This window comes from Bacillus rossius, chromosome 13 (genome assembly GCF_032445375.1).
Source record: "Bacillus rossius redtenbacheri isolate Brsri chromosome 13, Brsri_v3, whole genome shotgun sequence".
Lineage (NCBI taxonomy): Eukaryota > Metazoa > Arthropoda > Insecta > Phasmatodea > Bacillidae > Bacillus > Bacillus rossius.
In genome coordinates this window covers 14,650,960-14,668,470 of record NC_086340.1, presented here as the reverse complement: position 1 = coordinate 14,668,470, position 17,511 = coordinate 14,650,960, and the positions used below count along the sequence as shown (strand labels likewise).

Genomic DNA, 17,511 nt, shown 5'->3' with positions numbered 1-17,511 from the left:
AGTATGTTAAAATAAATCATAGGGTATTTTTCTTACTTTAAAAAAAATTAAGTTCCTGAGGGAAAATAGTCATATACACAGATAACCCATTGTATTGTGGCATGTGCCACCAAAACGATAGCTATATTTAATAATCTTTCGGTTTTTATCTCTCTCCCTTACGGGGCCCGCCTCGTCAGGGGTGGATGTGTGTCAGCGAGGCGGGATGATAAGCGCGACGCTCGCTGGTACTTCTAGCGCGGTGTCTCCTCTGGACTGGCGCGCAGTCTTCTCGTCGTGCATAGGACCACTGTGAAACTTGAGCGGTGACCGTAACATTATATAGCCGAGAAATGAAGATAAAGTTGTAATGCAAGTCCCTTAAGTGCTTTCAAGAATGTGTACTGGTTGTTTTACGTCTAAACATTACTCTCAAAACATGCATTTTATCCATTTTAACTCTTCTAAAAATACTGTTTAAAAACTTAATCCGAAATCAAAAAGTACTTTTCGGCCCTCGGCGAACTCTTAAATGCTTTTCGTAAGCAGACCCCAACTCGGATATCTCGAGTAGTTTAGAAATCGCGTTGTTTTTCCTGAAGCTCTGCGCACCGCGTGTGTGCCCGGGCGTTTAGGGCTTACGCTTCAAGGACACGGCAGCGTCAGTCATGACTACGAAATGACTTCTTTACGTCAGCGGCCAAGTCCACGGTCACACGTGCGTTAGCATATTCAAATCAACCAGCCCCGAACAGACTTGCAACTTAGCGGCGCAAAATAATTATTGAATAGCTGGTAGAATGGATTGCTAGACAAGATTTTTATGGTTTACTTCATTGAATATAATATTCAAAATATTTCATATTTGTCATTAGAGTTAAGGTTTAATTGAAAATGCTGATTTGTTTCATGATTTTGTAAAATTCAGCCAATATTTCGGGGGTCTAACTAACTTAACGCATACCCTCAGCTGTTGGAAGAAAAAAAGACACTTTACCCAGTTACCATGTACCTAATTATTCAGACGTTGCCACCCTCTAAGATTACCCCAGGAATGCCACTGGTGTATATTTTTTAATTAATTTTTAGAAATGTCGGAAGGAACGCCAAATCACACATGATAATCTGCCAGACATTGATTATTTTATGGTTAGATGAAACGAAGCACAAGACGAGCAATTTAAAATTATTGCTTACTGAAAAATTACCTAGGATAAAGGAGAATTTGAGAAAAAAACTAATAAAATAAACTTGGAATTTTTTTTTACTTCCTGGTATATTTTCTAATCATTCCGGGAAATGGCATTTTGATATTTCAAGTATTTTACTGGTAATTTAAGTGATTAAAAATTTGTTATACACTGCATTGTAAGTCATAAGTAATCGCAATAGCGGACTATATAATATATATATATATATCATAATATATATAAATCCAGTGTCCTGATGTTTGTTTCCAGTGAACTCTTCACCAAGTCAACCGATTTGGATGAAAATTGGCATTCATGTGTAATGTTTTCCAACTTGAGAGATAGGATAGTTTTTTTTTATTATTGGTCTTGATAATTTATAATAAAAAATAAATAATAAATAACCGATCGCCATGGATAAACAAAAAATCATAGATCATAAACATACAAACAGTAATTGTGTGTCATTTCTTTATGTCCAACACACTGTCATATAGCGCTATCCAGTTTGCTTTAACTCGCAGACAATAAAGCTCCATCTGTTTAGCCCGGGCAACGCCGGGTACTGCAGCTAATGTGTGTGTTTGTATATATATATATATATATATATATATATATATATATATATATATTCAAACACTTGAAAACAAGCCAAACTAATTCAATGGCAAAAGTTGAATAAAAATAAGAGAGCACAAAATATTCCGTGGAAGAAATATTCATAAAAATAATACAGCACAGATGGATACAGTGAGCTCTATACTACGAAGCAGTTGCAACAAGAACAATAATTACAGACAAAAATGACCATGGCCAACACAGCGACGAACGGATGAACTCAACTGTGATAACTAGAGACCTTAAAAATTCGCGGGTTCATTACGTGCTATGCTAAAATTCAAATAATTATACCTTAGTGCTGCTTCTGCCATTGGTCCACTGTTAATCTGGAGGACTGAGGACCAATAAGAGACCCTCACTCATAGAAGTGTCGAATCACAGGCCACCCAGTCGTGACGACTCACAAGTCAGCAGCCAATGAACAGTTGGCATTTGCCCGAGTGTGTAAAGGATATTGGAGTCCATCCTAAAGGTCATTGAACACGCGAATTTTTCCGGTCTCTAGTGATAACTAGGGACACCTGTATATCGCGATTTCATTTCATGTCAAGGTATTTCACAAAACACTGTAGCTTTTTCTAAGAGTCATGGCATATTGTGAGGGTGCAGCAGTACGGTGACCACATTCTCAATGGCCCCGTCAAGAGCGGGACGACACCTCTCACCGACCTCAGCCAATAACCACAGGAGAAAAGCTACACAGTATCTTGTGAAATACCTTGACACGAAATGTATTCGCGAAATACAGGTGTCTCTAGTGATAACTAAACAGGGAATGTGGACAGCACAATGACAACACAGAGAAGCACGGGCAAGCCCAGAAATGTGACGAAACATCTCTTCTGGACACCACAACGACAGACAGCACAGACGAACAAAGTATAGGTACTTCCCCAAGACAAAACAGTTACGATGTTTCGGAAACAGATCTCTTTTCCCGTCCTCAGGCACAGACAGGCCGGTTTTCCGTTTCATTTGTTGGTTAGGTTAGGTTAACTGCATCTGAAATACTGTAAAAATATGGGGGCGACTGAAATGCTGCCCCTTGGAAGGGCAGTCCTTCAGGATTTTTCTGGCAATGGTTTGTTTGTAAAGTGACCTAACCTAACCTAACCTAACCTAAACTAACCACTGTCAGAAAAATCCTGAAGGGCTGCCCATCCAACGGGCAAGAATTCAGACAACCTTTCAAAAACACTACTGTCAGAAAAATCCTGAAGTACTGCCCTTCCAAGGGGCAACAATTCAGACAACCTTTCAAAAACACCACTGTCAGAAAAATCCTGAAGTACTGCCCTTCCAAGGGGCAACATTTCAGACAACCTTTCAAAAACACCACTGTTAAAGATATCCTGATGGGCTGCCCTTCCAAGGGGAAAGTTTTCGGGATTATTTAAACACTTAAAGAAACATGTTTTCAGAAATTGGATAGGCTGCCCTTCCAGTCGCTGTACAAACAAACCATTGCCAGAAAAATCCTGAAGGGCTGCCCTTCCAAGGGGCAACAATTCAGCTCCCCCAAAATATGTGAACGGTTGGTGAAGTTAAGTCAGCTACAATAATTACGTTTTATGTGTTCATTATGTATTAAAAAGGTTTTTTTTTTTCAATGTAATGATCTAGCCGTACAATTTTTTTTTTGCAAGAATCTGTAACACGCGCGAAAATCTAAGCTCGTAAACACGTATTACTGAAATCAAAAAATTACAAATACTATTTAATACAAATAAACATTAAATAACTCACAGCGACGAATTATAACTGCTCACACCATTCGAACATTTTGATTGAATTGGTGAAATAATATCCTTCCAAGAACATGCTACTGGAAAATAATTCTCTCTCAGGTAATGAAAATATACAATTACTTATAGCTTGGACGTTTTAAAAGATGATTATCAAAATGTTAGGAAGTAATATAAATGTTTTCCGATATTTTTTTTTGAATACGCACTCCTACTAGATTATTATCTTTTTTGAAAATTTATTTTAACTAAATAATAAAATGTTTACTTCAACAATTACTTAAATGCACTTTTATCTAAGGTAACTGGCTGTTTTATTGTAATGTCTTTTAATTAGCAATTTTCAACCTTGTCTAGTAACTAAATAAAATAATTGTTTTCATTAAAATTGCTCTATGTACTTTTTCTATGCTATTAAAATTCATGTTTAAAATGATTTCTTAATTTTTAATTTTGGGTTGCATTTTTTATCAGTTGTTCTTTCAAAACTATTTACTTACAAAAAAAACTAATTAAAAGAATTAAAAATTTTTGTATCGTTTAATAAACTATGTAGAATTTTTATTAAAATTTTAGTTAGCAAACTCAGGCATTTTATCTTTTTAAGACTATCGGTTTTTCCAAATTCCTTAGTAAGAAAATAAAATGAGCAATAAAAATATCAATTTTTAATTCATTAACAAGTAAACCAGGTTTGTAGTTCACATATCAAACTTGAAAGATTACATTAAATATGTGGCTTTTCTAATTGACTTCGAAATAAACTTCATCATGCGGGATATTCGTCAGAATAGCTTAAAATTTAAAAAAAATATATAGTTTGGATCAGATTGCCAAAAACTCCAAGTGCTCAGAAAATAGCACATCCGTACTCACCTGATATATGTACACGATATATAGAAATTGCTGCCACCAACACGAAAGTGAAAGCTGACAAATGAACGTACGTTTCTACACTTCCACACTCCGAAACAGCTTTAATGACAATAGCCTATTGTTAAAACTGCCTTCTCGTCGAACCTCTGGAAATAATGAATAATTCAGTGCCGTACTCGTGCGTAGCTACTGGTAAGCCAATGAGAATTCCCTACAATATAAACTTGTATCTACTTCAGTCAACGCTCGCTAGGTTATTCAAGTTCATAATTTTGGGCCGGGCCAATGTGCTGAAGAAAAAGAAAGAAATCGTTAACTTACAAACTTTTGTATACATATTTAAGTTTCCATTCCGCCTGAAATTTTGGTATCTGTGACAAAATTTCTTAAAATTATTTGCCTTGTTCGCACACAAAATATTTTATGTATTAGTCTGTGCGTAGTATTGAAGTTTGCGAATATCTCGCGAATATGTTCAGTAATTTCCCAAATAATTATAATAAAATTAATAATAATATTTTGCCGGCAAATTATAATACCATTACCACAAAACAATTTTTTTTTTTGCAATTTATTTTGTAATAATCTATCGCCAAGCACAATTATTTTGAATAGTGTTTTTCGACATCAGTCTATATATTTGAAAAAAAAAAAAAAACGTTGAAAAGTAAATTTAGTTGGCCCAATTTTTCCCATGAACTCTCATTGTGATATGCTGAAATCCGTCTTCGGAGACTCTTCAAATAAAAAAAAATAATATATGTACTGTGTTATAAAAATTTAAAAATTTTAAGAATTAAAAAAAAGTAAAATTGTAAAAATATTTCGTAATGTATTAACAGCATAAAATCTGTATTCAAAAATACTTAGTATACCTTTTCGAAATTGGTTTTGTGTAGCATTACAACATTTTTTGTCTGGGAGATTTAGAGTCTAATTTTGTGAGCAGAGATGATATTGAAAGCTGGTGATAGTTAAATTTTGCTTGAACTGTCTTCTTGACCAACTTTGTTGAAAATTTGTCTACTGAGGAGTTGAGGATGTAAATGTTCGCCAAGTATGGTATGTAAATGTTTGGTTGCTATGCTTTCAATGAAAAAAAAAATTAATGTTAACGTGATGATCTAAGTAGAATAATGCATGCCAAGTATGGTCCCTGTTGCCAGGCATTTTGGATCTAAAATGAAGACTAACTATGCCAGTAAACGACGTTTGGGTAAATGATTGGCTTACCCTAATGTGAATTACATATTTTCGCACGGAAAACAGTCCTGCTTACAATATTGTGATGTCCGATGTCCGAATCAACTGATTTATAAAGTGGTCACCAGAGCGCAGTAAATATACAACGCCAAAATAAGTGTTTTTCGATTTTTTTTGTTTATTGTTTTCATGCATTGTAAATGATAATGCTGCTTAGTTTTGAATATTAATTTGAATTGTGAAAGTTGTAAGATTTCTATCATATTTAGTTATTCGGCAAGGTAATTAAATACTAATAAATGAATTATAATCACCCAACCAAAAAAAAATGAATTTGTATGTTTGGTCATTGAAAAACTCCTGTCGCAAACGTACGTCACTATTTAATATTTCGTCTCGGTTTTCTTTGATTATTTATTGTTCCTACCACATCGTCAGTTATTTTCTGTTTACAAACCGACACATATTGGGACAAAAAGTTAAAGTTGGCCAAATGTATCTGGACCAGGGAGTTACGGGCAGTAACCCGCACCACCCATGACGTCAGAGGGTCACGCGGACCAATCAGCGATCAGTGTCCGTCGGACACAATTTAGGACATTGCATCAACTAATCTGTACACACTTCTTTGTCTTTCAGTTTTGACCTCGTGGTATCAGTGGTGGATCCAGACTTAAACCTTCAGGGTGTGGGGGTTGGGGGGGAGGGGTAGAGGCACTCGTCTATTGTAGAGCTGTAAGTTTTGTGATTGGTAATATAACTGATATTTCATGTTATTCGCACTTAACCATATTTTTTTTCCTATACTAATGAGAATGCTGTATTACGTTGTTGAACTAGAAATGGTTTTTAGTTGTTTGTTTTTTTTAACACAAGTCGCTGTGTCTTTTTTTTTAACGGAGCCAATTACAAGCGGACTCAGAAAAAATCTTTCTGTGCTTTTATAAATTATTACTTTGGAAAACAGTTGCCGGTAAATAGTTTGTAATAATCTAATTGGGATGTTGTAAATTTGTACAACACATGGCTATGATTTTTTTTTCATAAATTAAATACGTTTTTCGAGATAACATTCAGTAATTCTTACGGTAAATGGCGCATAATTTTGTATTATAAATATGTTTCATTCAAGCATTCAAACCAACTCTTTACTCTTTAATTGTGACCTTGAACCAACTCACTAAAACGCTTACAGTTGATACTATTAAAGTTTACAACTGGGATATGTTTTCATGGATATATTGAATTTAATTAACCAGTGCTACTATATTATAATCCCAAAAAAAACTAAAACTGCCGTAGTGTGTAGCGGTCATTCCAATTCAAAACAAACGCTGATGTGTAAATTACACTTAAATCTCACAAAGAAATTCGTGACTTTGTAAACTACGCTTTTTCGTTCCCGAGGAAAACAAAGTGAAAACCTAAGACTGGCCTTGCAAACACATTACAGAGTGCCATTAACTATTCATTAGGTATTTGATTTGGAAATCAGCGAGGATGCATAACGAGCTGTTTAATCACACCACGTGCATTAAATACCTACGTAGTTTATGACCTTGTTTTATAGTGTGATAAATTATACACATTATAGGACTTATTTCCATTAAACGTATCAATTTCGTCAAATGTACATTTATTTTCTTTCCTACGTGTTACGCAATAATTTATTTTGTAGGATAGTGTGAGTACGGGTTTTTAAATGTAACTCCTAGAAGACTATTTTAAGCAGCCATCAGCCTTTGTAATGTTACGTTTCCACCATTCACCTGTTCCTCAGATTCAAACCTATAAAATTCAAAGTAAAACTAAAAAAAACTGTAATCATAAAAAATGTATACGTGATACATTTGGAAGCTCTCAACTAGAAACTGATATATGTTCTAACCTTATATTTGATTAGTTATTTCTAAATTGCATAAAGATGACCATTATAATCCGTCTACAAAGAAAGGACATCAGTCAATAATCTAACAATAATTAGTTTGGCCTTCAAAAATATATATTTGTATTTTCTTTTTTAATCGCTATGATAATTGCTCATATCATTTTCCGCCAAATTTTTAGGGAAAATATGCTGTAGATATCACCCTTCCCCAGACTGAACATTTAGTTAACTATAACCCTTTATTGGTTAGCAAATTTATTTGTCAGACAACGCATTATAAGTGCAGCCAATCAGCAGTAAACTCAACTCAAGGGGTAACGTGATAAATCTACGCAAATTGTGGTTTCTAAACCATTTCTGGACGCAAATCACACGTAGTAACTGCCATAGCAGCTATGTCGACTATAGAATCATTCAATTTGCAAAGTGAAAATTTAATGTGTTTACATAATTATACATACACACATAAACAAATACATGTATATACACATTTATATGAATATGCACATTATGCCGCTTCGCTCGGATGGATAAATATTTTTAACAAAAAAAAAACTACTCTTTTGAAGAATCATACAAAAGAAACGACATTTAAGTTATTGCTAATTTCCGAACAAATGGAACATTTATGTTATAGAAAAGAGCAAGGATAGGTACTAAAGATGTGCAAGAGGAGATAAATAAATGATGTTTTAAATTTTACGGAGACTGATTTATTTCAATATTTCTGAGTATACTATTTTTTTTGTACGATTTCCGAGCGGAATAAAAATATACTGATTCTCCGCACTGTCTGATATAGATAGACTAACGTACAGTTGTACATTAAAAAATCATTCTGTTCTTCGGATCGACACCAACATACTTGCGTGTTTGACCCTGAGATTTGTCGACGGTAAGTGCCAATTAAATTTCAACTGGAAATTGTGGTCGCTCAAATTGGAAATCGGTCTGGCAATTGAGTAAACAACCGAATTAATGTCTGGCAAATTAAATTTGTACTTATTTATGTATAAATAAAATAATATTAAAATTATAGCCGTCCTAAAATGGTTTGAAATTAATTATTTTTGTTTATAAAAAATAGCATCTGCCACATTATTGTCAATAACAAAAATGCAATAATAAATTCATGTTTTTAATAGCGTTTAAAAGTTTGTGAAAAGGAAAAAAATGTTTATAAAAATTATTTTAAAATTAATATCTTTACCTGTACACGTGTTATGCACATTAATAAACGCAACGTTTACCGGCAGCCAGATAGCGGGAAGCCTTTTTTTCACAGACGAGAGAGCCAAACGCCCGATCGTGCATCTTCGTTTTTTATTTGTTCATTGTAACTCATGATAACTAATGGTCAATTAGATTAGGTTAGCTACATTATAAATACTTTAAAACATTGTGGACGGTTGATTTGGTTAGGAAAGCTACATTAAAGATACTGTGAAATCATGTAAACGGTTTCCTAGCGCTGGATAGCTACATATTAAAAAGTTATTTGCTAAGCAACCATAAAATGATTTTACAGTATATTTTTAATGTAGCTATACTTACCTAATTTAACCAACCATCCACAATGTTTTAAAGTATTTATAATGTAGCTAACCTATTCTAATCGACCGCAAAATTTAATGCCGCACCGGTTTATACAATGAGATAGAACCGGGGGGGGGGGGGGGGGGGGGAAAGCGAGCATGAACTTCGGGGAACTTCGGGTGTGGCTCTCTCGTCTGTGAAAAATGAAGGCTTCCTCCAGGTAGCCCGCACGCCTTTCGGAAGAGAATAGAGAAAGATATATTAAAGAACCAGCTTTTCTAAAATTCCTGTTTATTCCAACGTTGCTAGCTTTCGCACTACAAGTCGGTTGGGATCACGGGAAAGCGAGGATTGCGCGCCGTCTGCCCAGCCGCCCGGCCTGTGAGGATGGTGGTTTCCAGTTCTGTTGTTCCTGAGTGCTTTGCCTTGCAGTCTCTTTTACCGTTGCGCAGGTTCGGAGCGTGTAGGTTACGTGTCCAAATAATTAGAATCCCAAACCGTTTATTTTTTAGGCGGTGGAATGGAAGGCCTAATGGGCTGACGGGAATTGAGAAGTGCTAGTTTGTTGTAAAAAGAACACACTTAACTTACGCCCGAATCACAATAGCCCGTAGCGTCCGTCCGTCGTACGTTCATCCGACAGCCTCCGAGCGATTCACAACACTCCGCTGGTCCGTCAAAATATCATTCCATTTCAATGCTGACAACTGTTTAGAAAACTTAAATTCTGGGGGGAAAAAAATTCTCTTAAGTTACATTATTAGTTAAACAATCTCGTAAACTAAGCACTTATAACTCACTAAACTCCTTTTTTTTTCACTCTGGTAAATTTTTCTTCTAATTTTCATAGTTGCCATGCGTAATCACTTCTGTGACTCAGGCCATTTTTATTAAAAAAAAAAATTGAAATGTGTTCAAACGTACGTTAAGAAACAATATTAGAAACAGCTTAACAATTAAACACACTTTAATACTTTCTAATGAAATAAGATTTGACACGCAAACACCTAGATGATATTTGGAGGTTATAATTTCACCCGTCCGTCCAACCGTTAGAAGTATGAAGTTAACAAGGTTTTGACTGATGGACGGATGACATTTTTCGAGCCGTCCTATTGGCTGTGTCACGTGATTGACGGACGGACGGGAGACGGGCTATTTTATTCCGGCCTTAGTGATTGGCTATTAAATTCCATTAACAATGACTACACTCGGCTATACTGGCCACAATAGCGATCGCAATAGGGAGAAAGAAGCATACTGCTAACTTTAAAAGTTTCAATAAAATTTTCGTTTGCATTATTGCCGCACATATTTGTAACTTTTTACTCAGTGTAAGCTTGAAGAGCTCTGGTTTTAGTTACAAACATTGCTATATCTTACGGAACTTGAATTTTTTATACCTAAAATGAAACATAGCCTATGTCCGTTTTCTGTCCTCCGTGGAAAATAATAGTGAAAATAAAAATAGGTAACGAATGTTGAGTTTAATACACTCTCAATTTATATTCGCACTTCCGTGTCTGTTTGGTGTAACTTTATTTCTTCCTAATATGCATGTCTTCAAGATATACATATTTCCATGGTGTATTTTTTTTTTTTTTTTTTTAAAGTATTTTGTTATCTTTTTTAAATAAAACGTAACCCATTTTCATTTGAAATCATGTAGCTTTATAACAGTGAATGAATTCTTGAAACAGTCTAGTTTTTGAGTTTACGTCGAAAAACAACAAACACTCTTTCTCTTTATAATATTAGTTTAGAAGTATAAACTAAGCATGCATTAAAAATAAAATACATTACAACACTCATCTTAAACTAGAGCATCTTTGGTTTATTATAATATGTTTGGGGCACCCGTCATTGAATAGTTAGGTTTACTTTTTGTAGCAAAACGTTTTCATTATCTCAGCCACGCAGTGTTTAATGTTTTAGTATTTGTGTCACTTTAAAAGTTACTGATACTCTAATTATATGATATTTTCATCACCTACATATTAACAACAATATTTTTTTTCCTCGTGTGTTTTGTTTGTTTAGCTCTAAGTCTTATGTCTGTGGAAATAAATTTCAGAAATCCAACATTCCGCAATTGTGTTTTTGAAAAAATAACATTTACTAACGTTTTTATATAAGTTAATCATATCTTGGTTTTCCTTCACGCAAACACATCAATTAAATTAATTGTCAACTCAGACATAATTTACGGTTGGTCAAAAATTGTTTTGACATGGCATTAGATGATTCAGCTGCTGATAAGATATATTAAAAAGTAATTTTGTGACTACTTTTTTTCAGTCTAAATGCAGTTATTCATACTTCATAATCTAATTCTTCGTGGTCGCACATCGTGGCCTAATACATTTTAATGCTAGCTTCAACTGTCTGATAAAACAACGGTGCTTTATTGGGAAGTACTGTTTTAGTACCTATTGACGATTAAGTTGAAAAATGGGATGACGAGACGTTTAACTCCGTATTTGTTTCTGCGCGTCACGTGGCCGTTTTCTTCACGCGAACAATAAGCTTGCAGCAGCATCTTGGACACGTCGTGGCCAGTGTCAACGCGTCGCGCGTTTCTTGCGGAGTTCTGTCTGGAAACTTTTGTTTCTCTGGAGGCACGTCTTCCTTCTGGGTTGTTTCGGGGCAGTCTCTGACGTCCGAGTCTTGGGTTCCTTGCAACAGCTTCTCCAGAACATTTGCTTCTTCGCAGTCGCATTCCTCTGATTGCCGACGGCGGCGTTCTTCTTTTTGCTGTCCCTCCTCGACTTCCGCGGTCTTTTTCGGTCGTCCGCGTGTTTCTTTCCGGGTTGGAGATCTCTTCCTGGGCTTCCTGTTCCTCTTGGCTGTTCTTCTCGGGCTGGACTCGGACCTCCGGGTCGGCGGCCTTCCTCGCGGGGACTTCGGGCAGGTCCTGCCCCCGCGCGGGGACGAACTCTTGGTCGCCGACAACCTCCTCCTCCTCCTCCTCCTCGGGCTCCTCGACCGCCGCCGTCGTCGCACGCCGCTGACCGCAGCGTACCTCCTGCTCACGCGGCGCACCAGCCCCCGGGCGGCTAACCGCTCCAGCGCCCCCAGCACGTGGCTCCTCACGGCGCTGAGCGCGGACTGCCAGTGTTGCCGCACGTACTTGACCACCTCCGCCATCGTGCACCCCCTGGGCTCGCCCAGGGTCCTCACCGCCTCCAGCACCTTCCTGCCGCACCGGCTCGCCATGGCGTCCGACTGCAACAAGGGGACCAGTCGCGCCAACACGTGGTTTGTATACAGGCGTACCCAGGATTTTTTTTTCGGGGGGGAAGGGGGGTGGGGTGATTCCAGAAATTTTTTTCGGGTGGGGGGGGGGGGGTTGGGGGGGAGGGGGCTTCCGGTTTATTTTTAAAGAAAAAACTCCCATAAACACCAAAAAAAATTATTGTTTATAATAAACTTTTTTTTAAGCTTACAAAATTTTTTACAGAAGAATTCTTCTATTTTTTTTTTTGGCAAATTCAGTAACCACATTCTCCGGGTGTCGATGTGGACGTTGTAGTGGACATTCAGTAAGGCCAGTCCATTCATTTCTGTCCTGAGATATGGTGTTCTCCTCAGATAGGATTTTAATCTTCTTAAGCAAGAAAATGTCCTCTCCGGAGTTGCCGTTGAGACGGGAAGGGTCGCCAAGACTTTTCGGGGGGGGGGGGGGGTTGAAACCCCAAAACAACCCCCCCCCCCCCTGGGTACGCCTATGGTTTTTAATACCGCAAGAAAGATATTGGAACTTCGAACAATTTCCTGACGTACGTCGAACTGCAACATGAAGTCAGTATCCACGGAACCAGTTGCCAAGAAATGGTTTGTAATACTACAAGAAAGATATTGGAACTTTGTGCAATTTCCTGACGTACGTCGAACTGCAAGATGACGTTAGTATCCATGGGACCAGTCGCCAAGAAATGGTTTGTAATACTAGAAGAAAGATATTGGAACTTCGAACAATTTCCTGACGAAAATTGGCCCATAATTTTTTTGTAACCACGGAAAATATAATCGAATATGGATACTAATGTGCGCAGTTAATACTGTAAAGCTATTCAAAGAACGGTTTAAAAACGCAGCTTTAACTATTGGAGGTACTGGGACAACACGATGCATAAATGTCTCGGGTAAGAATCCGCATCCAATATAGATAGGAGCACTATTTTGTAGTTGTTTTCGTGTAAATTTACATAATTTACAAACATCTGTAATTTTTCCCGAATATTTCTGTTCCATTTGCGAAATAAAAAAAAATACAGTGAACTGTAACTGGTCTCACGCACTTTAAATGTACATGCATTGTGTACAGAAAAGTAGCGACACTCCACGCCGCCAGGTTCGCTGACATCACTTGTCACGTGTTTTTATTACCAGATTTCTACATTGTCCCTGTTATCAGCTTTTCACGAGCAAAACATAGTTTTATGCATAACAGTCTATCTCCACGTAATTCAAACTGACTAGCTACAACAGTACAGTTGCGATAAGCATTTGCAAAATCTCGGTATAAGCATCAAGTAGGGTTCACTCTAGGTTTAGTTTTGCTCAATATTGTGTCATTTCTTAAATTTTTATGCCAGCCATAAGCTCTGAACGTTCTACTACGTCATCGTTTAAGAACTTTATTTAATAACTAATAACATGCGTGTGTTGACTGATTGTGTCGAATATTATTTTCTTTGTTTTTTATGTCCGCAGGGTGGTGTTATGCTATAAACATCATGGTACCTACTATTTCCGAAGAGAAGAAAAATAATATTTCTGCATTTAATTTTGCAATTCCTGTGCTATTGTTGATTTTATTGTGTTAATATTATGTCTTTTTTTTTTCAGGGAGTGGTCACGTCAGCATGATTACATGCTAACTGCGTGAAGCCGTTTATTAACTTCAGCTAATTGTTGCGTCATATTGGTTAGACGCCCAAAACATTGGCTGAAGTGTAGTGTTTGCAGTGTGAAAACAGATTTAAATGACTTGTTTTTTTTTTATGTAAGTGACTGTTTTTTAACGTCGGAGATTCTAATTCGTACTTAACTAACCATCATCAGACGTGGTGAAGCACCATTTCCGCAATGTTTTTGGTGGAACAATATGGCAATGGCGAGGTTAAAAAGTTACTTCGGCTACGTCACACCATGCCGTCTTCTGGCTATTCCTAACTCCATGATTTTTTTTTCCTTTTAATTACACACAACATTAATTTTTTCAAGGCTAAAACAACCAGTATAAACAAAGTCGTTTAAGTTTGTATTTGTTGTAGCCAGGTTGTGTGTTAGTTTTGTGTTGTGTAAGAGCTTAATCTTGGTGCATAATTAGAAAAAAATAACAATATCAGAATCAGTAGGTAACAATATTTGACCACCATGTTTTCGAACCTGCTGATTCACAACAGCGCACAGGACTGTCGTGCCACACGACATAGAAGGGAAACGAATATATTTTATTTTTGTTACGGATGCATGGCGCAACAATTAATGAGATTAGACTATGAAGCCATTTCGTCGGGACCAGAGAACTGTTTATCTTTATCGATCATATTTTGGCAAATAAATTGTCGAGATTTACAATGCTCAGGTGTAATTTATTGATTTTAAAATTAATTAATTATAAGTTACTAGCAAAATTTTAAAATAAAAACTGAATCGTGGTTAGAATGATTAAATAAAAAAATGTATACGACACTAATTTATTTATATGTTTTGAAAAATTTTATTTACAAATTGCTGGTCAGATGTCGCGGGATAATCATTTGGTAGTTAATATAGTTTATTACAAAAGCTGCAAACAGATTTTGGATACATCGCGACATTTCATTGGCTGGAATTAACAGTAAAATTTCAAATGTGATCCGATTGCGCACAGGTCGTGCGCTTGGCCTGATGTGTGCTCGCTTGTGTTTTTTAAATTAAAAACCCAGCCTTCTCGCTATAACCATCCATGTGTTATTACTAACTATGTTGATTGTTTTCAGGGCCTCAACTTTTGGGAAGTCTTCTTTTCACAGACGAGAGAGCCAAACGCCCGATCATGCATCTTCGGTTTTTTTTTTTTTTTTTTGGTTCATTGTAACTCAAGATAACTAATGGTCAATTAGGTTAGGTTGGCTACATTATAAATACTTTAAAACATTGTGGACGGTTGATTTGGTTAGGATAGCTACATTAAAGATACTGAGATAGAACGGGAAAAAAAAGCGAGCATGAACTTCGGGGAACTTCGGGTGTGGCTCTCTCGTCTGTGAAATGAAGGCATCCCTCAACTTTTATCTCCAACCGCACCAACCGAACTTGTATCAACCAAACTGTTCGAGTAAACAAAACACGACTGCATGAAAGTTCCCGCCATTTCGTAAGCAGTTTATGTTTTCAGAATTGTGTTTTGGAATTTAACTAAGCCAAGTAACAGTCTAGGATTTGAAAAATATATTTTCTTTTCAAGACATTTACGGTGTCTTTAAATTGGCATAAATGAATACAGGTCGTTTACAAAACTAATAAGACCAACCAGTTACTGTTTTGCAACGTCAACCGTCTATTGTATGACACAATTCTCACGCCAACCATTCAATATCTGCCACCGCTAGCACCAACTCCAAAAAAAATATCAACCATTCTACTTTGTGATAAGCATCTGAGTAGTAGTATCTCGAAATTATTAAATTTTGTAGGTTCGTGTGGTCATTATTAATTATGTCAGAGGCAGCTATGAACTTATTTACAAACTTAATCTTCATAGACATATCGCATCATAAACGTACTTACATGACTTGTGAATTTAGATTAGCTGAACGTCCGAAATCTTGGTTGATTATACTTCAAAACATTATTGTTTATTTTTAATTTCAATGATAATCAAGCACAAGAGTTATGTTCTAAGAGTAAATAAACAGCTATACCTCTTTTGTGTGTGGCTGCTACGTTTGTAAAAGCTAAAGACAGCAATATATTGGTATATGACCATAGAAGTGCCAAAATAATTGTAACGCAGGAGAAAAATATAGGCTTTCGTAACAACAAAGGAATATTGTAACAGGCAAAGAGGCTAATTTAGGGCGTAGCCATACTGAATGCGACGAGACACTGCGAGACTATCTCCAACAGCCTGGCCACAACGAACTATCGCAGTATCGTACGAGACACGTGCTGAAGATGTTGAAGATGAAGTTGATGCTATAAGAATCTCATATATTAATCGAAAATGGTCTTCCACACAGTAATAAAATCGGATGTGGCTAACTGATATTAATAGGGAGCGATAAAGATTTCGGGGATTCCATGTACTTATATCCATATATACATTTGTAAAGCATTTTAACCCTTTATCTATCTATAATAATAAAACTGTTCGAGGTAAAAAGTAAGTTTATTTGATTGAAGTGGTGGAAAAACTATTGTAAATGGCTTTTGACATTATTTAAAATCCAATAATTTCGTTTTAAAATTTTATGTCTGTTTTTTCTAGCGTATTTTGATGAACTTGTTTTTTTGTAGGATCTTTGGACAACTTAAACACCAGGATATATATATATATATATAAAATTATAAATTTCCATCCCTAAGGGGGAGGGGAGATAGAGTTAGTATGATTTAAGATAGTTAATTGTGTCTGTGAAGATAATCAAGCTTAATAAAATATATCGGGTATCAATTATAAACATAACAAAACAAACTACCAACCGCAATTTTACTATTTTGTGAAATTCAACCTCTAAGGGGTGTCGAAGGGGTTGGTATGTTTTAAAAGGAAAAATCAATACTTCCGAATATATTAAAATTATAAGTAAGAAACCAAAGAACAACGGGCGTGTAGAGTAGCGTTTTGTATATATATATATATATATATATATATAATTTCCATTTATCGAAATTCATCCTCTATGGGGTGTAAACGGGGATAGGTTTTGATTTATCTTTCTCTTTGTCTTTTTTTTCCCCCTCTTGTTACGATAACATTAACAACTTAGCTCATGTCTCATAAGCATTTTTTTTCCGCTTAAAATGCACTCATCAAAATTTTCTGCATCCATGTTTGAGGCAAGCGACGAAACCGTCTCCTGGGCAAACTCAGACACGTTCGCGCTCATATTCGCGTCTCGCCTCGCTCGGTGCGGCTACCTACATAAAAATGATTTTCTTTTCATCCCTTACGAGCCCAGTTCTCCCCACATAAGTTCGTAACATGTTTGGTGTCAGAAGTGGTATAGCCCTAATTAATAGATTAAGAGTAATTACAGTTTTTTTTAACTAAAATTTAAAAAAAAAAAAACATTTTTATTGAGTTAGTTTAGGAACTGTAGTTAGTTTTTAGTGTAGTAATAGTAGTAAAGGTTGTGTTGGTTTTTAGTAGGGGTTTAAGTTAGCTCGTAGGGGAGTTTATATTAGCTCGTGGCTACATAAAAAGGAATTGTTTTTTTACTCCCAAGTCTCGTCTCGTCGCATCCGGTGTGCCCAAGCC

General features: G+C 36.2%; 2 protein-coding genes across 2 annotated transcripts in view; both read right to left on the bottom strand.

The window, feature by feature from the left end:
* Positions 1-4,523, bottom strand: part of LOC134538264 (fatty acid synthase-like) — a 104,476-nt gene extending 99,953 nt beyond the window's left edge. Inside the window, exon 1 of the mRNA XM_063379415.1 lies at positions 4,412-4,523. The gene's annotated coding sequence lies outside the window, so the exon portion shown is untranslated. The remainder of the gene's footprint in view (positions 1-4,411) is intronic.
* A 6,163-nt stretch (positions 4,524-10,686) lies between these two features.
* On the bottom strand, positions 10,687-15,980 carry LOC134538640 (histone H1, gonadal-like). The gene is made up of 2 exons (XM_063380076.1): positions 15,819-15,980; positions 10,687-12,263 (listed from the first exon to the last, which is right to left on the bottom strand). Exon 2 carries the CDS (start codon positions 12,252-12,254, stop codon positions 11,532-11,534), a length of 723 nt encoding a protein of 240 aa, XP_063236146.1. The 5' UTR covers positions 12,255-12,263; positions 15,819-15,980; the 3' UTR covers positions 10,687-11,531.
* Positions 15,981-17,511: the final 1,531 nt, after the last annotated feature.